The 26,947-nt window shown below is 41.6% G+C and overlaps 1 protein-coding gene across 10 annotated transcripts in view; it reads right to left on the reverse strand.

Annotated features, from left to right (window-relative positions):
• Window positions 1–26,947, reverse strand: part of LOC124802474 (ral GTPase-activating protein subunit beta) — a 398,111-nt gene that overhangs the window by 299,041 nt on the left and 72,123 nt on the right. For all 10 annotated transcript variants that reach the window (XM_047263273.1, XM_047263271.1, XM_047263272.1 and 7 more), the window contains 2 exons: window positions 26,579–26,812; window positions 21,417–21,677 (listed from right to left, as the gene is read on the reverse strand). In XM_047263273.1, the coding sequence (XP_047119229.1) occupies window positions 21,417–21,677; window positions 26,579–26,812 (495 nt within the window). The remainder of the gene's footprint in view (window positions 1–21,416; window positions 21,678–26,578; window positions 26,813–26,947) is intronic.

Here is a 26,947-nt window from a genome sequence, read left to right on the forward strand (position 1 = left end):
ACACATATCCATCCGCACATACACAGACACAAGCAGACATTTGTAAAGGCAAAGAGTTTGGGCAGAGATGTCAGTCGAGGCGGAAGTAAAGAGGCAAAGATGTTGTTGAAAGACAGGTGAGGTATGAGCGGCGGCAACTTGAAATTAGCAGAGGTTGAGGCCTGGCAGATAACGAGAAGAGAGGATATACTGAAGGGCAAGTTCCCATCTCTGGAGTTCTGACAGGTTGGTGTTAGGGGGAAGTATCCAGATAACCCGGACGGTGTAACACTGTGCCAAGATGTGCTGGCCGTGCACCAAGGCATGTTTAGCCACAGGGTGATCCTCATTACCAACAAACACTGTCTGCCTGTGTCCATTCATGCGAATGGACAGTTTGTTGCTGGTCATTCCCACATAGAAAGCTTCACAGTGTAGGCAGGTCAGTTGGTAAATCATGTGGGTGTTTTCACACGTGGCTCTGCCTTTGATCGTGTACACCTTCCGGGTTACAGGACTGGAGTAGGTGGTGGTGGGAGGGTGCATTGGACTGGTTTTACACCGGGGGCGGTTACAAGGGTAGGAGCCAGAGGGTAAGGAAGGTGGTTTGGGGATTTCATAGGGGTGAACTAAGAGGTTACGAAGGTTAGGTGGACGGCGGAAAGACACTCTTGGTGGAGTGGGGAGGATTTCATGAAGGATGGATCTCATTTCAGGGCAGGATTTGAGGAAGTCATATCCCTGCTGGAGAGCCACATTCAGAGTCTGATCCAGTCCCAGAAAGTATCCTGTCACAAGTGGGGCACTTTTGTGGTTCTTCTGTGGGAGGTTCTGGGTTTGAGGGGATGAGGAAGTGGCTCTGGTTATTTGCTTCTGTACCAGGTCGGGAGGGTAGTTGCGGGATGTGAAAGCTGTTTTCAGGTTGTTGGTGTAATGGTTCAGGGATTCCGGACTGGAGCAGATTCATTTGCCACGAAGACCTAGGCTGTAGGGAAGGGACCGTTTGATGTGGAATGGGTGGCAGCTGTCATAATGGAGGTACTGTTGCTTGTTGGTGGGTTTGATGTGGACGGGCATGTGAAGCTGGCCACTGGACAGATGGAGATCAACGTCAAGGAAAGTGGCATGGGATTTGGAGTAGGACCAGGTGAATCTGATGGAACCAAAGGAGTTGAGGTTGGAGAGGAAATTCTGGAGTTCTTCTTCACTGTGAGTCCAGATCACGAAGATGTCATCAATAAATCTGTACCAAACTTTGGGTTGGCAGGCATGGGTAACCAAGAAGGCTTCCTCTAAGCGACCCATGAATAGGTTGGCGTACGAGGGGGCCATCCTGGTACCCATGGCTGTTCCCTTTAATTGTTGGTATGTCTGGCCTTCGAAAGTGAAGAAGTTGTGGGTCAGGATGAAGCTGGCTAAGGTGATAAGGAAAGAGGTTTTAGGTAGGGTGGCAGGTGATCGACGTGAAAGGAAATGCTCCACCGTAGCGAGGCCCTGGACGTGCGGAATATTTGTGTATATGGAAGTGGCATCAATGGTTACAAGGATGGTTTCCGGGGGTAATAGATTGGGTAAGGATTCGAGGCGTTCGAGAAAGTGGTTGGTGTCTTTGATGAAGGATGGGAGACTGCATGTAATGGGTTGAAGGTGTTGATCTACGTAGGCAGAGATACGTTCTGTGGGGGCTTGGTAACCAGGTACAATGGGGCGGCCGGGATGATTGGGTTTGTGAATTTTAGGAAGAAGGTAGAAGGTAGGGGTGCGGGGTGTCGGTGGGGTTAGGAGGTTGATGGAGTCAGGGGAAAGGTTTTGTAGGGGGCCTAAGGTTCTGAGGATTCCTTGAAGCTCCGCCTGGACATCAGGAATGGGATTACTTTGGCAAACTTTGTATGTGGTGTTGTCTGAAAGCTGATGCAGTCCCTCAGCCACATACTCCCGACGGTCAAGTACCACGGTCGTGGAACCCTTGTCCGCCGGAAGAATGACGATGGATCGGTCAGCCTTCAGATCACGGATAGCTTGGGCTTCAGCAGTGGTGATGTTGGGAGTAGGATTAAGGTTTTTTAAGAAGGATTGAGAAGCAAGGCTGGAAGTCAGAAATTCCTGGAAGGTTTCGAAAGGGTGATTTTGAGGAAGAGGAGGTGGGTCCCGCTGTGACGGAGGACGGAACTGTTCCAGGCAGGGTTCAATTTGGATAGTGTCTTGGGGAATTGGATCGTTAGGAGTAGGATTAGGATCATTTTTCTTCGTGGCAAAGTGATATTTCCAGCAGAGACTACGAGTGTAGGACAGTAAATCTTTGACGAGGGCTGTTTGGTTGAATCTGGGAGTGGGGCTGAAGGTGAGGCCTTTGGATAGGACAGAGGTTTCGGATTGGGAGAGAGGTTTGGAGGAAAGGTTAACTACTGAATTGGGGTGTTGTGGTTCCAGATTGCGTTGATTGGAATTTTGAGGTTTTGGAGGGAGCGGAGCTGAAAGTGGGAGATTGAGTAGATGGGAGAGACTGGGTTTGTGTGCAATGAGAGGAGGTTGAGGTTTGCTGGAAAGCTTGTGAAGGGTGAGTGAGTTGCCTTTCCGGAGGTGGGAAACCAGGAGATTGGATAATTTTTTGAGGTGGAGGGTGGCATGCTGTTCTAATTTGCGGTTGGCCTGTAGGAGGATGCTTTGAACAGCCGGCGTGGATGCGGGAGAGGAAAGATTGAGGACTTTTATTAAGGATAAGAGTTGACGCGTGTGTTCATTGGCTGTGTTGATGTGTAGGTGAAGGATTGACGTTGATCTCCATCTGTCCAATGGCCAGCTTCACATGCCCGTCCACATCAAACCCACCAACAAGCAACAGTACCTCCATTATGACAGCTGCCACCCATTCCACATCAAACGGTCCCTTCCCTACAGCCTAGGTCTTCGTGGCAAATGAATCTGCTCCAGTCCGGAATCCCTGAACCATTACACCAACAACCTGAAAACAGCTTTCACATCCCACAACTACCCTCCCGACCTGGTACAGAAGCAAATAACCAGAGCCACTTCCTCATCCCCTCAAACCCAGAACCTCCCACAGAAGAACCACAAAAGTGCCCCACTTGTGACAGGATACTTTCTGGGACTGGATCAGACTCTGAATGTGGCTCTCCAGCAGGGATATGACTTCCTCAAATCCTGCCCTGAAATGAGATCCATCCTTCATGAAATCCTCCCCACTCCACCAAGAGTGTCTTTCCGCCGTCCACCTAACCTTCGTAACCTCTTAATTCACCCCTATGAAATCCCCAAACCACCTTCCTTACCCTCTGGCTCCTACCCTTGTAACCGCCCCCGGTGTAAAACCAGTCCAATGCACCCTCCCACCACCACCTACTCCAGTCCTGTAACCCGGAAGGTGTACACGATCAAAGGCAGAGCCACGTGTGAAAGCACCCACATGATTTACCAACTGACCTGCCTACACTGTGAAGCTTTCTATGTGGGAATGACCAGCAACAAACTGTCCATTCGCATGAATGGACACAGGCAGACAGTGTTTGTTGGTAATGAGGATCACCCTGTGGCTAAACATGCCTTGGTGCACGGCCAGCACATCTTGGCACAGTGTTACACCGCCTGGGTTATCTGGATACTTCCCACTAACACCAACCTGTCAGAACTCCAGAGATGGGAACTTGCCCTTCAGTATATCCTCTCTTCTCGTTATCTGCCAGGCCTCAACCTCTGCTAATTTCAAGTTGCCGCCGCTCATACCTCACCTGTCTTTCAACAACATCTTTGCCTCTTTACTTCCGCCTCGACTGACATCTCTGCCCAAACTCTTTGCCTTTACAAATGTCTGCTTGTGTCTGCGTATGTGCGCGCGAGTGTATACCTGTCCTATTTTCCCCCTAAGGTAAGTCTTTCCGCTCCCGGGATTGGAATGACTCCTTACCCTCTCCCTTAAAACCCACATCATTTCGTCTTTCCCTCTGCTTCCCTCTTTCCTGACGAAGCAACCATTGGTTGCGAAAGCTAGAATTTTGTGTGTATGTATGTGTCTGTCTGTGTTTCTATCGACCTGCCAGCACTTTCGTATGGTAAGTCACATCATCTTTGTTTTTAAATATGTTAAATAATTTAGTTACATGTAAATGTGTTGAGGTGAACTTCTTTAGCCAGAAATTTGCTATTTTATCTTTTCCAGGGGCTTTCCAATTGTGCGTATAATTAATTGCTCGGGTGACTTCATGTTGCAAAATTATCACTTCAGGCATTTGTGGTATCATCTCGTATGTGTCTGTTTCTGCTTATATCCACTGTGCATGTCCATTATGTTGTACCGGGTTTGACCATATGTTGCTCCAGAAGTGTTCCATGTCTGTTATGTTTGGTGGATTGTCTATTTTAATGTGTGTGTTATCTATTGTCTGGTAAAATTTCTTATGGTTTGTGGTGAATGTTTGGTTTTGTTTCCTTCTATTTTCACTTTTTTTTGTATCTTCTAAGTCATTTGGCCAATGCTTGTAATTTCTGCTTCTTTTCATCTAATTGCTCTATCGCTTCTTGTTGTGAGATTTTACCTAACCTTTTTCGTTTTTTGTCTGACATTTCATTTCTCATAAGTCGTGTTAGCTGTCCGATGTCTTTTCTCAGTTTTTCTATTCTGATCTGTAGCCTGTGTTGCCATGCTGGTTTTGTGGGTTTCTTCTGTGCGTAGGTTGGTTCTGATCTCTGCCTAGTGTGTATATTTAGTGAAGTGAGTGCTCCTATATAAATCAGTAGTTGTAACTCTTCCATAGTTGTATTTTCATTTATTTTGTTGTGTATGATTGTGTTGATAGTTGTTATTGTTGTTTTGACTTGTGTGTTATTTGGCGGTCTATGCAAGAATGGTCTAATGTCTGTATTTGTGTCTTTGTATTCTATATATGTCAGCTGAAATTTTTCTTCTGTATCTAACATGTGTGTCATTTCACTTCATGTTCTATTTGCGCTTGTTCTGGTGGTTGTCTTAAGATTTTGTTTTCCTCTGATTGTTTAATTGATGTGTGTTGTTCTTTGTTTGTTTGCACTGGGATGTTTGGGTCCATTACCGTATTTTCTTCTTCTTCTGACTGCACATTATTTTGTTCCAGTATTTGTTGTACTTGTTGTTTGATGTTTTCTAATTCTGACTGGGGTGTCCTGTTATTTTTTATTATTACACGGATCTGATCAGCCAGTCGTTGTACTGTTAAAAATTTTAATTCTGGGTATCTGGTAATAAATGTTGTGTATACTTGTGATCTGTATCCAGTTGTGTTGGTTCCTACGTTTGTCGCTTGGTAATAACAAAACATGAGGTGTCGGTTAACTTCATCTGACCATCTCATCCTCTGTCTTTGTTTTCCTTCAAGGGTGGTTGCAGGAAGCATATCCTGCAAAACACCTCTATTTGGATTTAAATCTTTTTCCATGTGGCTAGTAGTGTCGTTACCATTGTGGACGGAGATAGGATTCAAGCGCCGTCCCCGACCGTGACAGCGCTTGTCTGAGGCTTCATTAGTTCTGTCCTGAACCAACTAATCACACTAAAAGGGGGGTTAGCCCTATTAGTGGTTTGTTCTTTTCGTCGCCTTTTACGACTGGCATAACATACCGGAGGCCTATTTTTTTCCAAGGACTCCACGGGTATTATTATTATTATTATTATTATTTCAGACTGGTATCAAGAAGAGATGCACTGTTGTAATAAATTAGCTTCTTATTTGACCTTCTGCCTACATTTTATTAACAATTAACAATGAGAAACACCTATATTACTATTCTATTTTTGGATTTTATGAAACCAAAATAGCCTGTTTTGCTAAGATATAATGTACAGAACTGTCTTTCTCATGTACTATTTATAAACTGATAGAAAACACAAGTGAAAAAAATACTTGCCTTGTTTAAAATAACACAGCCAAAAAATATTAATAAATTCTGTTATTTACAGACTTGTGGAAACAAGTATTATAAATTCATTGACTAAAATTTTGGTACATAAAAAACTGTTCCACTTCACAGGATGGTGCAGGAATGTATTGATAGGAATATGGAAACAACACTGAAACCAAGGACCAAAAGTACAAGGAGCATTAAATCAAGGGTACAAGGAAAAAGGAATACGAATACATAAGAAATACAAATACTGCTAGAAAGTGTAGCATTATAAGTTTGATTATTGGCAAACAATATATGTCCAAAAACAATAAAATAAAAGTTGCATAATGGTGCTAAATTTTCTGTCAACAAACAGCTATCTTATTTCTGGTATTCATCTCAAAAACATTTCCACAGTGCTTTTACCCATTCTATTTATTTTGCCTTCCCTCAGTTGACTTTGCCTGAACTTCAAATTCCAGCAAAGTAGGCTCATTAGAGATGGAGCATCAGTACAGTTCTGATGATAATGAGAGAAAGTATCTGGCATTCCTTTCTATATATTTAAATAAACTATGTAAAATTCAATCCAAGACAGTCAATGTGTGATTTCAAGGTCCTCCAAAATATTGGCATAGCACTAGATTTCATCACTTGATGTTCTGATTTGTAGTTATAAGTTAGTCCACCAACTGTACCTTGAAATGAACTGTAAAAACTAATGAATATCAGGGCATGCTCTCCTAACCAGTGGTTGCAATTTATTATCATAGCTCTCCAGGCCCTGCAATTTGACAAATATTTTCATTTTGCTCCTTAACTTTAAATCAGATAAGTTATTGTACATACCACAACAAGACAGTCCAAGACTTTTGGAAGAAGTGCTGTCCAACAATTACTTGCAACTAAAAGTAACTATACTGACTCAGTTTCATGATGAGTGGACCATGGCATACAGTCACTCTAAAAAGACTTATAAAGAAACAGAGACTACTACACAATGAGTGAAAAAAGGATAGAACTATAGATAGAGTGATGCTGAAGGAAACACATTTGGCCGTCAAGAGAACAATGTGTGAAGAATTCAATGACTACCATACCAAAATGCTGTCTAAAGATCTTTCACAAAACCCATAGAATTTCTGGTCATATGTAAAGGGTGATAGTAGCATCAAAGTTAGTGGCCAGTCACTCACAGATGACAGAGGATTAGAAACTGAGAGCAGCAAAGCAAAAGCAGAAATGCTTAATTCTATTTTCAAATGTTCCTTCACAAACGAAAACCCCGATTTTTAACTCTCACATTACTGAAAAGATGAGTGAAAAAATTGCTGAGAAACAGCTAAAATCTGTAACATTTAAAAAAGAGCCAGGGCCCAAAAGACTCCTTATCAGATTCTATACTCAATTTGCAGCTGAGTTAGCCCCCCCTGTTGACTATAATCTATCATACTTGTACATCCCTCGAACAAAACACGATGCCCATTAGCAGGATAAAAACACAGGTCACAATCATTCCCAAAAAATGGTAGTATCAGTGATCCATAAAACTACTGTCCAATGTCTTTGACTTCATGTGTTGTAAAATCTTAGAACATACTCTGAACTTAAACATAATGGGATGTCTAAAACAGAATGACATCCTCGATGTCAACCAACAAGGTTTCCAATCGATCATGTGAAATCCAACTCGCACTTTTTTCTCACATGTCATACTGAAATCCGAGGATCAAACCAGTCAGGCAAACCAGTCAGGTAAGTGCAGTATTTCTCAATTCCCAAAAGTCATTTGACTCAGTACAGCACCTACGCTTATTATCAGTACAATCATAAGGAAATATGTAAGGATTTTATGGTAGGGAGGACACAGCAAATTATCTTACATGGAAAGTCATCGGCAGATGTAGAAGTAACTCTGGGTGTTCCACAGGGAGGTGTTTTGCATCCCTTGCTGTTCATGTTGTATGTTATTGCAGAAAATATTGATAGTAACATATGACTTTCACAGATGATGCAGTTATCTATAATGAAGAGCAGTCTTGAAGAAGATGCCAAAATAATCAGAGCTTAATATGGCGTAAATTGGTGCAAAGACTGGCAACCTATTTTAAACATTCAGGAATGCGAAACTGTACAATTCACAAAATGAAAAATAGCCTTGTATCCCATAACTATAACACAATGAGTCATAGTTGGACTCAATCTACTCATACAAATACCTGGGTGTAACACTTGGTGGGGACATGAAATGGAACCATCATGTAGGTTCAGTTTTCTTTGACCTACGGGAGATTGTCGCAGACATGCTGAAAGAACTGAACTGGCAGATTCTTGAAGTGAGATGCAAACTATCCTGAGAGTGCCTACTTACGAAGTATCAAGAACTGTCTTTAAATGATGACTCCAAAAATATACTACAACTCCATAGCGCGCACGCCCACACACACACACACACACACACACACACACACACACACACACACTCAGAGGCATTTAAAGAGCCATCCTTCCTTTGCTCAATGTGAGAATGGGATTGGCAGGGGAGCGGAGGTAATAATCCGTAGAATGGGACATACTCACTGGCATGCACTTCACAGTGGTTTGCAGAATATGGATGTAGATGTAGAAAACCCTTCATCACTGACATTTTACATTTCATTGGAAGTATAGGGAGTCTCAAAAAGTCACCTAATTTCACAAAATTATACCTTCCATGTACATGAAGACAAAGACTTGGGGCATCCTTAACTTTATGCATAGGACTACAAAGATTTTATCACATTTCGCACAGGTATATCTTTTACATGTATTCACATACAGCCTTGGGATACTTCTGACAACAAAGTTTGGGAATAAAGTTTTCATCTGTAATTCACGAACGTTCAATGTGTAGTCCACTAGATGCACAAAAATCATCCATATGATGGTCAAACTTATTCAATACCTTTGTTAGCATGCCCAGAGTTACTGCATTCACTGCTATTTCCTGGAAGTGTCACAATTTATCCCAAGCTATTGGAAAGGGAGGCGCATAGATTGTCTTTCACAAAGCTATACAAATAAAATCACATATCTACATCTACATCCATACTCTGCAAGCCACCTGACAGTGTGTGGCGGAGGGATCAAGTAATCTCAGAGGCCAAGAGTCAATTCAAGAACCATACATCCTTTATGCTATAGAAGAGACAGTGCTATACTCTCAATGAAATCCATGCCATACAGGTGTAGCCAAGTTTTACCTCTTGAAATGGAGAATGTAAAACTCTTTTTATTGCTGTGTTGCTGCTGTCTCAACTCAGCAGGTAATGGCTAATGAATGTGAGAGCACATGAGGAAGTGAGCTGCACCTTGTAGAGCCCTACCAACAACACACAGATGGGATATTACAACTGACAACTGGTACATGGACATCCGTACCTGGGCAAGAGGGATCGTTCCCTACCCCGTTCTGCTAACAAAACAGAAAAAATATAGCGCAGTTAGGTGTCTCTCTTTCACGAAAATCATGTAAAAGTCGGTATTATTTAGCATTTTAACAGAGTTGGAACTGAAATGTTTTCGTCACTGTTTAAAATTCGCCATTCATCTTCCAAAACATTAAAAAATTTTCAATACCCTTGGTCTAGATCCCCCTTACAAACTATCAATCATATGGGCACTCTTGAACTGGTACCAAGGTACACTTTGATGCATAAGTTACCCACAAGATGCATTCTGTGTTTCTATATTCATTCCCCCCTCCATGAACCATGGAACTTGCCGTTGGTGGGGAGGTTTGCGCGCCTCAGCGATACAGATGGCCGTACCGTAGGTGCAACCACAACGAAGGGGTATCTGTTGAGAGGCCACATAAACATGTGGTTCCTGAAGAGAGACAGCAGTATTTTCAGTAGTTCTAGAGGCAACAGTCTGGATGATTGACTGATCTGACCTTGTAACACTAACCAAACCGGCCTTGCTGTGCTGGTACAGCGAACAGCTGAAAGCAAGGGCAAACTAAAGCCGTAATTTTTCCCGAGGGCATGCAGCGTTACTGTATGGTTAAATGATGATGGTGTCCTCTTGGGTAAAATATTCCGGAGGTAAAATAGTCCCCGATTTGGATCTCCAGGCGGGGACTACTCAAGAGGACGTGGTTATCAGGAGAAAGAAAACTGGTGTTCTACGGATGGGAGCGTGGAATGTCAGATCCCTTAATCGGGCAGGTAGGTTAGAAAATTTAAAAAGGGAAATGGATACGTTAAAGTTAGATATAGTGGGAATTAGTGAAGTTCAGTGGCAGGAGGAACAAGACTTTTGGTCAGGTGAATACAGGATTATAAATACAAAATCAAATAGGGGTAATGCAGGAGTAGGTTTAATAATGAGTTAAAAAAAATAGGAGTGCGAGTAAGTTACTACAAACAGCATAGTGAATGCATTATTGTGGCCAAGATAGACACGAAGACCACGCCTAATGCAGTAGTATAAATTTTTATGCCAACTAGCTCTGCAGATGATGAAGAAATTGATGAAATGTATGATGTGATAAAAGAAATCACTCAGGTAGTGAAGGGAGACGAAAATTTAATAGTCACGGGTGACTGGAATTCGAGAGTAGGAAAAGGGAGGGAAGGAAACATAGTAGATGAATATGGATTGGGGGTAAGAAATTAAATAGGAAGCCATCTGGTAGAATTTTGCATAGAGCATAACTTAATCATAGCTAATACTTGGTTCAAGAATCATAAAAGAAGGTTGTATACATGGAAGAATCCTGGAGATACTAGAAGGTATCAGATAGATTATATAATGGTAAAACAGAGATTTAGGAACCAGGTTTTAAATTGTAAGACATTTCCAGGGGCAGATGTGGACTCTGACCACAATCTATTGGTTATGATCTGTAGATTAAAACTGAAGAAACTGCAAAAAGGTGGGAATTTAAGGAGATGGGACCTGGATAAACTGACTAAACCAGAGGTTGTACAGAGTTTCAGGGAGAGCATAAGGGAACAATTGTCACAAATGGGGGAAAGAAATACAGTAGAAGAAGAATGGGTAGCTCTGAGGGATGAAGTAGTGAAGGCAGCAGAGGATCAAGTAGGTAAAAAGACGAGAGCTAGTAGAAATTCTTGGCTAACAGAAGAGATATTGAATTTAATTGATGAAAGGAGAAAATATAAAAATGCAGTAAATGAAGCAGGCAAAAAGGCATACAAATGTCTCAAAAATGAGATCGACAGGATGTGCAAAATGGCTAAGCAGGGATGGCTAGAGGACAAATGTAAGGCTGTAGAGACTTATCTCACTAGGGGTAAGATACTGCCTAAGAGGACCACTTGTATGAATATCAAGAGCTCAGATGGAAACCCAGTTCTAAGCAAAGAAGGGAAAGCAGAAAGATGGGAAGAGTATATAGGGGGTCTATACAAGGGCAATGTACTTGAGGACAATATTATGGAAATGGAAGAGGATGTAGATGAAGATGAAATGGGAGATACAATACTGCGTTAAGAGTTTGACAGAGCACTGAAAGACCTGAGTCGAAACAAGACCCCAGGAGTAGACAACATTCAATTAGAACTACTGACAGCCCTGGGAGAGCCAGTCCTGACAAAACTCTACCATCTGGTGAGCAAGATGTACGAGACAGGTGAAATACCCTCAGACTTCAAGAAGAATATAATAGTTCCAATCCCAAAGAAAGCAGGTGTTGACAGATGTAAAAATTACAGAACTATCAGTTTAATAAGTCACAGCTGCAAAATACTAATGCGAATTCTTTACAGAGGAATGGAAAAACTGGTAGAAGCCGACCTCGGGGGAGATCAGTTTGGATTCCATACAAATATTGGAACACGTGAGGCAATACTGACCCTACGACTTATCTTAGAAGAAAGATTAAGGAAAGGCAAACCTACATTTCTAGCATTTGTAGACATAGAGAAAGCTTTTGATTATGTTGACTGGAATACTCTCTTTCAAATTCTGAAGTTGGCAGGGGTAAAATAGAGGGAGCGAAAGGCTATTTACATTTGTACAGAAAACAGATGGCAGTTGTAAGAGTCGAGGGGTATGAAAGGGAAGCAGTGGTTGTGAAGGGAGTGAGACAGGGTTGTAGCCTCTCCCCGATATCATTTAATCTGTATATTGAGCAAGAATTAAAGGAAACCTAAGAAAAATTCGGAGTAGGTATTAAAATCCATGGAGAAGAAATAAAAACTTTAAGGTTCGCTGATGACATTGTAATTCTGTCAGAGACAGCAAAGGACTTGGAAGAGCAGTTGAACAGAATGGACAGTGTCTTAAAAGGAGGATATAAGATGAACATCAACAAAAGCAAAACGAGGATAATGGAATGTAGTCAAATTAAGTTGGGTGATGCTGATGGAATTAGATTAGGAAATGAGACACTTAAAGTAGTAAACGAGTTTAACTATTTGCGGATCAAAATAACATGATGGTCGAAGTAGAGAGGATATAAAATGTACACTGGCAATGGCAAGGAAAGTGTATCTGAAGAAGAGAAATTTGCTAACATCGAGTATAGATTTAAGTGTCAGGAAGTCGTTTCCCAAAGTATTTGTATGGAGTGTAGCCATGTATGAAGTAAAACAAGGATGATAAACAGTTTGGACAAGAAGAGAATAGAAGCTTTTGAAATGTGGTGCAATGGTAGAATGCTGAAGATTAGATGGGTAGATCACATAACTAATGAGGAGGTATTGAATAGAATTGGGGAGAAGAGGAGTTTGTGGCACAACTTGGCAAGAAGAAGGGACCGGTTGGTAGTACCTGTTCTGAGGCATCAAGGGATCACCAATTTAGTATTGGAGGTTATCGTGGAGGGTAAAAATCGTAGAGGGAGACCAAGAGATGAATACACTAAGCAGATTCAGAAGGATGTAGGTTGCAGTAAGTACTGGGAGATGAAGAAGCTTGCACAGGATAGAGTAGCATGGCGAGCTGCATCAAACCAGTCTCAGGACTGAAGACCACAACAACAACAACAAATTTATTCATGAAGAAAATAAAGTCTTGTGAAATTGGATTAATCTTCTTGAAACATGCTGTTTAGTATGTTGTGATTTTGTTATTTTATCTGGTTTTTTGCACACAAAACATGGTGAAATTAAACAGATGGTATTGAGGAACAACAGTATTGATATAAACAGTAAAGAAGTAGCTTCATCATCTGAATATGAGTCCAGTTGTTTAACTGTCAAAGCTATTGTATTACCGAATTCAGAAAGATATTCTAAAACTGGCGAAATTCAGCTCTGGATATCTAGCACAAGGACATTAACTTAAGTAACTGGTGTCTCTAACTTTACGAAAAGGAACGTTGGTACTCACCACATAGCGGAGATGCTGAGTCGTAGATAGGCACAACAAAAAGAATGTCACAAATAAGCTTCCAGCCAGCAAGACCTTCATCAAAAATAGACAACACACACACACACACACACACACACACACACACACACACACACAAATGCAACTCACACACACAACTGCAGTCTCTGGCAACTGAAGCCACACTGCAAGCAGCAGCACCAGTGCATCATGGGAGTGGTGACTGGGTGGGGTTAAGGAGGAGGCTGGGGTGGGGAGGGGGAGGGAATATAGAGTAGGGGTGGGGGAAGGACAGGGGAATGCGCAGAGATGAGGTGGAGAGAGGGTAGGGCAGCTATGTGCAGTCGGGAAGTTAGATGGGCGGGAGAGGTGAGGTGAGGAGGGGGAAGGGGGGGGGTGCAGTGGAAAAGGAGAGAAATAAGAAGACTGGGAGCAATGGTGGAATGAGGGATGCATAGTGCTGGAATGGAGACATGGAAGGGGCTGGATGGGTGAGGACAATGATTAACGAAGGTCGAGGCCAGGAAGGTTACAGGAATGTAGGATATATTGCAGGAAAAGTTCCCATGTGCGCAAGTCAGAAAAGCTGGTGTTGGTGGGCAGGATAGATATGGCACATGCTGTGAAGCAGCCATTGAAATAAAGAGTGTCATGCTGGGCAGCATGCTCAACAATAGGGTGGTCCACTTGTTTCTTGGCCACAGTTAGTCGGTGGCCATTCAAGTGGACAGACAAGATTGTTTGTTGTCATGCCCACATAGAATGCAGCACAGTGGTTGCAGCTTAGCTTGTGGATCACATGACTGGTTTCACAGGTAGCCCTGTCTTTCATGGGATAGATGATGATTGTGACCAAATTGGAGTAGGTGATTGTGGGAGGATGTATGGGACAGGTGTTACATCTAGGTTTATTACAGGGATATGAGCCATGAGGTAAGGGGTTGGGAGCAAAGGTTGTGTAGGGATGGACAAGTATATTGTGTAGGTTTGGTGGACAGCAGAATAACCCTGTGGGACGGGTGGGAAGGATTGTGGGGAGGACATTTGTCATCTCAGGGCATGATGAGAGGTAGTTGAAACCCCAGCAGAGAATATAATTCTGTTGCTTCAGTCCTGGGTGGTACTGTGTTATGAGGGGAATGCTCCTCTGTGACTGGATGGGAGACATTGGGGAGGTCATGGGTGACTGGAAAGATAAGGCATGAAAGATTTGTTTTCTACAAGGTTGGGTCAATAATTACAGTCTGTAAAGGCCTCAGTGAGACTCCGTATATTTCACTTGTCACTGTAGATGTGACGACCACGGGTGGCTTGACTGTATGGAAGGGAATGCTTGGTATGGAACAGGTGGCAGATGGTGAACTGGAGGTATTGCTGGTGGTCAGTAGGTTTGATATGGACATAGATAATGATGTAGCCATCTTTGAGGTGGAGGTCAACATCTAGGAAGGTGGCTTGTTTGTTTGAGTAGGACCAAGTGAAGTAAATGGAGGAGAAGATGATGATGTTCCGGTCGAATGCAGATAAGGTGTCCTCATCGTCGATCTAGATCGCAAAAATGTCATCAATAAATCTGAAGCAGGTGAGGGGATTAGGATACTAGGTGTATAGGAATGATTCCTCTAGTTGGCCCACGAAAGGTTGGCATAGGATGATGCCATGCGGGTACCCATAGCCCTACCCCGGATCCTACAAACCGCTCCCCACTCCCACTCTTTCTCTGTTATACCCCAGTGCGCACCCACTAATTTCACCTCATCCCATCACATTTGCCGTCCCCCTTTTTCACACTTATCCACCATCAGGTCTGCTACCCATAGTAATATATTTTTCTTATTGTTTATATATTTTCTTTGATTTTGTTGTGACTTCACACCAATTTTAGTGAGTTTTCGTATTCCCCTCAGATTTCATCTTGTTTCCCCCTTTTGCATCCATTTCATCCTTCTCGTGATTTTTCTCACGTATTTGGGTGTATTTTTGTGAATTTTTTCAGACGTAATTCTACAGTTATTTATGTAATTTTACGCATTTTTTCCACAACCATGGATCCTTACTCCTTCCATCCGCATCAATACAGAAAAGCTTCCTAAACCCTAGCCAAAACCCAGTCCCATATACTGCTGCTTTGTTGCTTGGCTCATGGAATCCTCCAAAATGGCCTTAACATCAAATTACCCATCTCCAGCTGCCACCCCTCCTTCCACAATGACCTCCATCTGTTCATATTCCGCCAATCCTTACCCCTCAGAAATACTGTCCTGCAAAACCATATCAATAAAGCCCAAACCTCTTTGCAGTACCTTCTCTCCATCCGCAAAATTCTTCTGTTATGTAAGCCCAAATTCCTGGAACCCGTAACACACACTGAAACTCTTGCCTTTCAGGAACTAGAAAAACATGTACAACTCCACCTCAAAAAACTCTCCACCCAGCTCCCGCCTTGCAGTACCACTTCCACCATTTCTACAACAACCTCCTCCACATCCCCTCATAGCTGAGAAACCCTGTCTCGCAGACCTACTACACTTACCCCACCCTCCAAAACTCACTCCCACCACCACACAGAATCCAGAACCGAAACAAAGTCATGAACCTTTCCTCCACAAGCCTTAGCCCCACAGAAATATCAGTCCTTGCTAAAGACCTCAACTTTTGCCCCATTCCCAAATGCAAATTACACAGGACTTGTTAAAGATCTTCTCTCCTTCTCCCGGTCCCTACAGTGGAAACACTTTTTTGTCACCAACACTAATAATCAGACTCAACCAAAGACCAATGTTGAAACCTGCCTGACTCAGTTCACTCTGCCATTCAACTGTGGTCCACCCCCACTGCCCCCCAATCACCCCCTGTTAACTTTCCAGAATTTCTTAACCTCAAACCTTGCCTCATCATTAATCCCCAAATCCCTCAACACACAAACTACCCTTACATCCACAGAAAGAACTGCAGTCCACCATTTAAAAACTAATCCCAACGTCTTAAGCCTACCTGTGGACAAAGGTTCCACCACTATTGTTTTGAACCACAAGGATTACCTGGCAGAACGACTCTGCCAGCTGACAGATACATCCACCAAAAAATCTTGCCACAATGACCCCATTTCAGAAATCCAGCAAGATCTCCAGTCACTCCTCTAATCCTTAGGCCCATCCTAGAACCTCTCCCTGGAATCCATCTCGCTGCTCACCCCTGCCACTCCCAGCACTCCTACCTTCTAAGTGCTTCCTAAAGTCCATAAACCCAACTACCCAGAATGCCCCCCTATATAAAATACACCAACCATTTCATCCAGAGGCTCTCCACAGTTCCTATCGCATTACCAAACAGTGCCCTGCTCATCACTACTGATCCTACCTCCCTTTACACCAACATCCCTAATGCCCATGGCCTTACCACAATTGAACACTACCTTTTCCAACACCTGACAGATTCCAAACCAATAACCTCCTTCCTAGTCATCATAAGCAACTATACCCTCACCCACAATAACCTCTCCTTTGCAGGCATTAGCTACAAACAAATTTGGGGTACGGCTATGGGCACCTGCATGGCATCATCCTATGCTAACCTACTCATAAGTCATCTAGCAGAATCGTTCCTAAACATCCAGAATCCCAAGCCCCTCAGCTGGTTCAGATTCACTGATGACATCTTTGCAATCTGGATCAAGGGTGAGGACACCCTATCCACATGCCTCCAGAACCTCAACAGCTTCTCCCCCATTTATTTCACCTGGTCCTACTCAACCCAACAAGCCACCTTCCTAGATGTTGACCGCCACACTCAAAGATGGCAACATCAGTATCTATGTCCATATCAAACACCCTAACCACCAGCAATACCTCCACTTCGGCAGCTGCCACCCGTTCCATACCAAGAATTCCCTTCCACCCGTGGTCATCACACCTGCAGTGACAAGCAGTCCCTCTCGAAATATATCGAGGGTCTCACTGAAGCCTTCACAGACAGTATTTATCTTCCCAACCTTGTACAAAAACAAATAATCCATGCCTTATCTTTGCAGTCACCCACCAACTCCCAAAGTCTCACAATACAGTGGCCACAGAGGAGCATTCCCCTCGTAGCTCAGTACCACCCCGGACTGAAGCAACAAAATTACATTCTCTGCCAGGGTTTTGACTATCTCTTGTCATGCCCTGAAATGAGAAATGTCCTCCCCACTAACCTTCCCATCCCTCCCACAGTGGTATTCTGTCATTCACCAAACCCACACAATATACTTGTCCATCCCTACACAATCTCTGCTTCCAACCCTTACCTCATGGCTCATATCCCTGTAATAGATCTACCTGCAACACCTGTCCCATACATCCTCCCACCACCACCTACTTCAGTCTGGTCACACACATCACCTATCCCATCACAGACAGGGCTACCTGCAAAACCAGTCATGTGATCTACAAGATTAGCTGCAACCAATGTGCTGCATTCTATGTGGGCATGACAACCCACAATCTGTCTGTCCAGTTGAACGGCCACTGACAAACTGTGGCCAGGAAACAATTGGACCACCTTATTGTTGAGCACGCTGCCCAAAACGACACCCTTCATTTCAATGACTGCTTCACATCGATCCTGCCCACCAACAACAGCTTCTCTGAATTGAGCAGGTGAGAACTTTCCATGCAATATAACCTACATTCCCATAACCCTCCTGGCCTCAACCTTCATTAGCCATAGTCCTCACTCATCCAGCCCCTTCCCTGTCCCCATTCAGCACCACATATCCCTCATTCCACCATCATACCCAGTCTTCTTACTTCTCTCCTTTTCCGCTACCCCCCACCCCCACCTCTCCCCTGCCGTCTGTCTAATCTTCTGACTGCAAACAGCTGCCCTACCCTCTGTCCACCTCGTCCCTGCGCACTCCCCAGCAGTACTTCAATGTCCCCCACCCCTACCCTAGTATCCCTTCCCCTCCCTGCCCAGCCTCCTCCTTACCCCCACCCAGTCACTACTCCCATGATGCACTGGTGCTGCTGCTTGCAGTGGGGCTTCAGTTGACAGAGACTGCAGTTGTGTGTGTGTGTGTGTGTGTGTGTGTGTGTGTGAGTGTGTGTGTTTTGTGTCGTGTATTTTTGTTGAAGGTCTTGCTGCCTGAAAGCTTATTTGTGATAGTCTTTTTGTTGTGCCTATCTGTAACTCAGCATGGTGATTAGCAGCTTTCCTTTTCATGATATTGTTACATTCCATCGTGGATTTTCCAATTTTTGGTGTCTCTAAATTGATGCACATGTCAGGCAGTTGACTTGTTTATTACCGAGTCAAAGAAAGAGAATTAACTTATCACTCTGAGAAGAGGTGTACACTGCACATTTACCTGATGCACACTTTGTAATCCTTATCAGCCAAGCAGAATCATGAAACTCAGCACTTGAAACTAGTGTTTGAAGGTATGATAATTTTTGATGTTATTTATCTGTAGCCTGTGTTAGGTGTTTGGGAGAGATGGTACATATTGATATATGTTTTCACATGTATTCTTGCAAGAAAAAGTATTTATGCTAACCTGATTTTCCTGCAGCTATGATATGGTATTAGCTTTCTGTGAAAACTTTATGAGTGCTGAAATGAAGGAGACTGTGTGTGATGGGATTTAAAATGGCTTCTTTGTTTCGCATATGGATTATACTCACTGGCTAATTTCACTAATTTACTTTCTTCTAGGTATGCTTGCAACACTTACTATTGCAGACACAATAAGTCACTGAATAACCCAGGGACTTAGTCATCTTTCATGTTTCTTTATTTGAGTGGCTATGCCGAATTCTCCTGAAGATGTCTTTCACTTGGACAGCAGTTTCACATGGCCAAAATTCTTATATGCAAAGCAGCACATTGTGGTAAGTATAAATGGTCTTAATTTAAGACAAATGAACCTAATCTTCAAGTTCACAAGAATCTTGGATATTAAATACCAGACTGAATCATCCACTTTATTTTCCCCCTTTTCATTCATCTTGTACTTTGGTTACATAATCTGTTCCTATATCAATCTAGTAGTGTTCATTTTCATGATATCTCTGCACAAGAAAATAACAGTCTGATTAAAGACAAAAGTGTTGTGCAGCTGTATTATAATGACATATTCTGCAATCATGTTAGTTTTTGGTCTAAAAGGGCGACAATTTCTCAGAGGGTAAATGTTCTTAGTTCATTTTCATCACAACCACCATCCTAATCACCACCACCACCAACAACAACAACAACAACAACATCATTTGATTCACTACTTGTTGAGCACTGCTTTCAGACTTTTCCCTGGAAGCCAGGCAATTGTTATATGCCAATAAGTTGTTAATGATGCCTATCCACCTTTTGTTCGATCATTGTATGGGCATCTGCTTATTTTCTGGAGTGGAGCAAGTAATGTTCTGGTCTCATCTACCATCTTTTCACCAGTCCACACGTCCAGTCCACCTCTACTTCATTTTCATAACAGTTATGATTATGTTCTCCATTCCAGTGGGCTTCCTGGTGACTCTGTCAGTTTTCTATCCCTTTAGTAATTCTCACTATGTATATCTTCATTGTTTTTGAGCAACCCTCAGCTTTTGATTGGTTTTTGTATTAAAAGACATAAGTCAAAACTTGTACTAGGCAATGTTTGTTAACTTTATTTTTTCAGATTAATCACCAGCTTAATTTTGAAAGCCCTATTTAGTTTACCTGAAGCAATCCACCCCGTTTTTATTCTTCTGTTTACTTCTATTGCTGTTCATCCAGTTGTTACCTCCAAACAACCTAAATACCTAACATGATGAACTAGTTCTAAGATCTCATAGTTAGTCTTTACTTTGTCCTCTTAAAACATTGATTATGCATTATTTTAGTCATATTGTGATTGATTTTCAGGCCTTCTTTAAACTTACTCTTTTAAGTTTCATACATTTATTGTTGTACTGTAATTGCTTTAGAGATAAACGGCACAATGTCATCAGAAAAATTAAGGTGGTTCAGGGTAATAAAAAAAAATATATTGTTCTTCAGTTTCCCATGTGAAGGATCTGAAACACCTTCTAGGACTGTTGAGAATAGTTATGAATAATAAAATCATTGTGGCAGTGAGTTTGCAACCTTAACTCACACACAGATTTCTTTGTTGTTGGTTTTACATGTGTCCACCCATTCACACCCTCTTTACTGATTGAGAGTTAATAATACCAAGTAGTTGACACAAGTAACAGATACTTAACAGGTTATTCAATCATCTTTCAGGCTTGCACCCATGATAGTATTATTTCTCCTTCCAGTATTTCAGTTGATAAACTTACAGCCACCTTCACAGCGAGTCACTGGCCAAATTTAAACCACCTGACACAAAACTATGAAATGGTTGTGAGTCAAAGGGCATCACAACCAAAGATAATTGAAGAATCAGTAACTAAGTTCTTGCAGTGATGAAAGCAGTGAAGCACAACGTGTGGTCTCTCAATGTTTCAGATATGATTGGTCCTTTCAAAGCCTAATCACTGACACATCACTCTACCCTTGCACTTCTTGAATATCTGGTTTTACAACTACAAGCTACTGGAGAATAGATAGCTCTTACCTATGCTATTTATGGAGCTAGCTAGATGTCATCCTAATTATTTACTACTATGGTAAAAAAAAAAACTGTTCTATTACTCTGAGTGGGCATACCTAAAAGGCACATAACACTTTTGGTGGTCAATTCTTTGAGTTCGACAATGAGTGATAAAATGGCCATCAAAGTTGACAAATTTTTTATACCCAGTTGCAACGTATTTCTAGCAAACCCAAAACTAGAATATTCTCATCCAACCAACAAAGGTTATCCCGAATGCACCTAAATGGGTCCATACACAAGTAACCGCAGATAGTTCTTTCCCCATAAGGAACTTACTAAGCCAAAAGAGTATCATGAATGAATTACCAATTACAACACATTTGATAAATTAGAAAGTTACAAATACACCTACTAGTACTAGTAGTAGCAGTATAATTAACATACCATATAGCAGAGATGGATAATTAGTCATATAGTTTAAACTGCTGTAACACTTCTTGTTAATGATCCCATTAATGAAACTGTGCATGCTCTTTATGTAACAGTTCTGACATACTAACACTGTCATTTAAAAAAAAGAAAAAAAAAAACACACACACACACACACACACACAGAAATTTTCATGCAGTTATCCATCACACACCAGCTGTCATGTGTACTTACCCAAGAAAGCATCAACTAGTCCTGCAATCCCTTTTATTGCTTTTAGAAAGATTAGTGGCAGTGCTGAAAGACATGGATGCTGGCTAGGATCGACGACAGTTTCACTAATTATTGCAAACTGCAGGAACTTCTGGGTCTGACTTACAACTGAGGGACGACAAAGGTTCACTGGGTTTCCAAGGCAGTGTAGAAATCGAAACCAACTCTGTGCTATGCAATCTCTACTGGCATTTGCTGGTATCAACTGAGCATCCTCCTCCGCTGTTAAACAGAACAATAACATTTAAATATTATTAATGGTGACATAATATCTCCTTTGGTGGTGTAATTTAACTTAATTTATGATTCTGTGCAGCACTTAATCTACCTGTTTTTACAGACCATAAATAAAGCAAAAATATTTACCTACAGCACACCAGTTAAACACTTGACATATTTGGATGCAATGAAAGTGGGTTCATTCTTTGAAGACTCAAATGTAATTGTATTCTTACACTAACAACTTCCTTTTCTGTGCCCATTTGGGTTTGATAAAATTACTCCCTGGATTCTGTTTGTAAAGGTGGAATGATACGTCTGGTAAATTATGATGAAATTTTGGGAAATTTTGCTAGGGCACAACTGTACTTGGCGTGATTTTGAAACGGTTCTGTTTAAATTTTCAAACAGGTGTCATATGAAACTGGCATGTTCCCGTCACTTCAAGTTCTGGTGATGTTGTGTGACTAAATAAAATGTGGATCCACCATTACACCAGAGGCCCAAGAACAGTGAAATGGCAGAGGTGAAAAAGCGAAGAATGCTATGAAAATTGTCTTCTATTCATGAACTGTGTCGGAGTGCAGAGTAACATCATCCAACCGCCTGTAAAATGGCAAAATAGTAAGTGGCTCTTACTACACAACAATGTCTCTATCTACATCTACACTCTGTAACCCACCGTGAGGTGCACGGCAGAAGCTATGTCCCATTGCACCAGTTATTAGGGTTTCTTCCTGTTCCATTTACGTATAGAGTGTAGGAAGAATGAATGCCTCTGTGCACGCAACAATTATTCTAATCTTATCCTTTCGATCCCTGAGTGGGTGATATGTAGGTGGTTGTAGTATACCCTCAGAATAATCATTTAAAGCTGGTTCTTGAAACTTTATTAATAGACTTTCTTGGGATAGTTTACATCTGTCTCCAAGAGTCTGCCATTCCAGTTCCTTCAGCATCTCTGTGACACCTAAAAATGGATTAAAAAAACCTGTGACCATTCATGCCACCCTTCTCTGTATATGTGCAATGCCCCCTCTCAGTCCTATCTGGTACGGGTCCCATGAATTTGAGCAATACTCTAGGATGGTTCACACGAGTGATGTGTAAGCAAACTCTCTTGTAGACTGATTGCACTTCCCAGGTATTCTCTACCAATAAACCGAAGTCTACCATCAGCTTCATCCACAAGTGATCCTATGTGACCATTACATTTCATAGCCATATAGTGTGTTACACATGAGTATTTGCATGAGTTGGCTGATTCCAACGGTGACTCATTAATATTATAGTCACGGGATACCACATTTTTTAGTTTTTATGAAGTGCAAAATTTTACGTTTCTGAATATTTAGAGCGAGTTTTTACTAGATGGGAAGTGCTAAGAAGTAATCCTCCTGCACAGGACAACGTACTTGGTGCACTAAAATAGGGAAGTGGAGAGCAATCTCATCGCACTAACTGCATTAAGCTCACTGAAACTGGAGCTGAGAATTTCTTTCTTTCCATCTTTTATATGTTTATTCCATTTGATATCAATCTTACCAATTCATACCTCAACTTTACATGCACAATGACGGAAGACTGGGGTAAACATCACATTGACATTAGAGATGGACCACAAGCTTGGCTAGGACAAGGGTGGAAAAAAAACTGGTTGTCTGTTTCAAAGAGGTGACAATATGTTTGATTTGGCACACAATAGCTGGGTCTTTTGCATTTGCACATTACTGCTGTGGGACAAGTGCAGTTGAGAGAGAAACAACTACAAAATTTTAACAACAACTGAAAGATCTTTAATCCTTATAATCCAATACCATAAAAGTTTCAAAACTTTGGATTATTGGACAAATTATAATTAAAAACAGTATAGCAAAATTTGTAACTGGTTGATCACTGGACTAAAAAAGGATAAGTTAGCCATGCAGTAACACCTTAAAACCTCCACCCTGAGAGTTTAGACTGGAGGCTGGACAAAATCTTAATACACATACCACACTTGTCTCATCATCTGCTACAACAGAGGTTAGATCCCCACTTAATGTTGTCACTGCCCTGTAGTCAGAATATAAACTACACTTTGTCAGAAAATGGTCTACTGAAATATGTAGACCACAGGCACTACAATTGGGTGGATCTTATCACTGGGCAAAAAGCCATGCCTGAGAGTGCTATATCCCACAAAAGAAGCATGAGTGAAACCTCATCCCACGTCTGTAACCACAATGAAAACAGAAATGAATAATTTGTTGTCCTTCGCCACCAGCTATTGTTCCTACTACTAATGTATGGCCTTCTGACTCGACAGTGAGTTTACAGCCTGTAACAGAATGCCATATTGTTCAACTCAGCCCCCCTTACTGGTCGCCCTGGCTGCTACATCATTCATTTCTCTTCATTCCAGTGTGATCAATGTTTAGCAGAATATCACCGCATTCCCATGGTGTCATGTTATATCCTAGCCAGTAATGGCACCCGAGCCCGCTGCCAAAAGGTTGGCAGCATCAAAGTCCAGACGCCGTCCGCATAAGCAGCGCCAGCGAGACAGGAAATCGCCGCAAGTCTGCGCGCGCCACCGCTGGCTTCTGGCTTCTTAAGCGCTGGAGTCGCGAGCGCTAGGACAGTTCTGTATTCGCCGCTCAGTTGTATACTCGCCACCGAATTGTGTACTTGCTAGTCAGTTGTGTGTTCATCGCAGCAGAGTTGTTGTTTGTCGTCAGCCGACGCTGACCTAGCCGCTCCGACTCGAACTAGACAGACTACTGTGTTTCTGTATCTTCGTTAATAAAGATAAGTACCGACTTTTATTTAATCAGAGTGTTTGGGTTTTCATCTTTCTGTTCACTGTTCCAGCGGACCGGTCGACCCGCTATTAAAAGTGTGGCGGTGACTTCGTAAGCCGTTTCTACAGCGAATTGTTTGTCGCTACGAACACCGCCACAAAAGTCATAATGAGAGAAAAGTGACCAGAATATTATGTATCATTTGTTGATGTGTCTGAAGAGCACTAAACGTATCAGATCAGATGAGAAATATTGTTCCATGGTCTCAACTCATCTGCTCCAATGTTTTTCAAGAGTTGTGCACACCTCAGCACAGCATACCTCAACATCCTGGTATGCAAATCCTGAAGACACAATTACAGAAACTACTGAGCAGCTGAGAAATTATTCCTGTTTTGATTGACCTGTATACACAAGCTTGAAATTCTGATGTTCAGTTAAAATATAACCAAACAAGTATCTCAAAATAAGATTCAGAACACTTTATTTTCTACAATTAGTAAAATTTAAACTCTGAAGAAGGCAAGGTGAGATTTACTCCACACATAGACTAAAATCTTAATATTTGGCACATCCATTTTCAAAAGCTAGTTCTTTACTTGGATCCCAAATGCCCTCTTGCTCACTGACGACTATTTAAATGTTGCTCAATGGGAGGACAAACAAAATTATTGTATGCACGTACCCGACATACAGACTACATTTTGTATACTCATCATTTGATTTGAAGTGGTGGGTCACCAGCTTCAGTGAAGAGGCTTGGAATCAAGCTCATTCAAAATGCCTCAGTGGCCAACCTAATTCCCTCATGATGGACTGCATCCCACACGTCAAGCAGACGTATACACCATTCACTCTTATTCAATCCTGGACAACATAAAACTTCTACAAAACTAGAACAGACAGGCTCATATTTATCATTGCTACGTAGTGCTGGTACAGTTCATTCCAATACTAAGTTGGACTGTGTTAGTCCATTATATACAAACCCAAGCCAAAGATTGGCTTTAACACAGAAATCATTAAAAAGAGTTCTCTTATTGATGTAGTTTTCCCTTGGCATCCTCCAGTGTGGGAGGTATAGCACCTAATCTATTACGGAATCCAAACAACAGTGCTGATTGATTTACAAATGACACTGCCAAAGCTGAGAGGTACATTAACCCTGCAGCTGCACACTTGTATGTTTGGCTCCTTCCTTAGAATTCCATGTGGCACACTATTATCATGCTAGCTACAATTTCTAGTTTCTCTGTACATTGGAAGTCACTATTTTCATGTTAAATCGTGTTCTGTTGCTCTGAAACATCGGGAGTCAGATTTTGTGTGTTCTCAAGTCTCATCCACACACATGTACCTGTCATGTCAGAAATTTTGTAACCGTTTTCACAAGGCTGTGTATGGAGCCTTGCTTGAAGATATACCACACTCAGAAAAATTATCAATAAGTTGTTCTGTGTTTACAATGATGATTCAATTTTTGTGTTTCCCACATTATGTATGTCGAATGTCAATTAAAAATTGCTTCCAAATTAAGTTTTTGGTTTTCTTGTTAAATTTCTTTAACATAATCCTTATCTATGTAACTGACTACTTATTTCTCTTCAGTAACAAATCTATGGTACACAAAAAGAAAATTAAGTTAGAATTTACTGTCATGGTACATGAGTTCATTAAAGACGGAGTACTTAGCTAAGAATGAACCATGGAGGGACTCAGTTGTGAATCTCAATGAAGGAAATCACTTGAAGTGAGTTAGGAAACTTCAGAAAACCTAAAAACAATGGGCAAGCAGACATTCAAATCCTGCTGTTTCTGAATACAAGGGAGTTCAGGGCCTCAACCACTCGACTACATCACTCAGTTTATTGCACAGGGCAATTTGTTGGGAACAGCTGAACACTATGACACAAATTCAGATCACTGTCTTTTGCTAGCAGACTTCCTATCTACTAGGTCACAAAGTCATTTCTTCCACAATGTTAGCTGTACATTTAACATCAGAGTGTTGATATCTGAATGTTAACCCCCATGTAATTTTTTCCAAAGTTGAAAACATGTAACATACTGTAATATATTTTACATTTATTATTTCAGTACTCCAATTTCCTTCATACTTACGTATCTTAATTTCTGGAAAGGATGGACCATACATGAACTCCAACAGACGAGCAGTTAACAAAATGTTAACACGGTTCCATTGCTCCACAAGAGCCACACGATGCCGCCAATTCATGCATGTCTCACGCAATGTTTTCCACAATGGTGGGGATGGGAAACATCGTACACAGGCCAGTAACCAAACTTCAAATAATACAGACAAAACACGTTCACAAAGCTGGTCACCAACATCATCTGCAAAGAAGACACAATTGTAATACAAATACTTTTTCACAGGATATTAATGACATAATTAGTAATTACTACATAAGCAATAATTAATTATACTTTGATAACTGTAATTTGATAAGAGAGGCTACAATTATAGAA

Source organism: Schistocerca piceifrons, chromosome 6 (genome assembly GCF_021461385.2).
Source record: "Schistocerca piceifrons isolate TAMUIC-IGC-003096 chromosome 6, iqSchPice1.1, whole genome shotgun sequence".
Taxonomy (NCBI): domain Eukaryota; kingdom Metazoa; phylum Arthropoda; class Insecta; order Orthoptera; family Acrididae; genus Schistocerca; species Schistocerca piceifrons.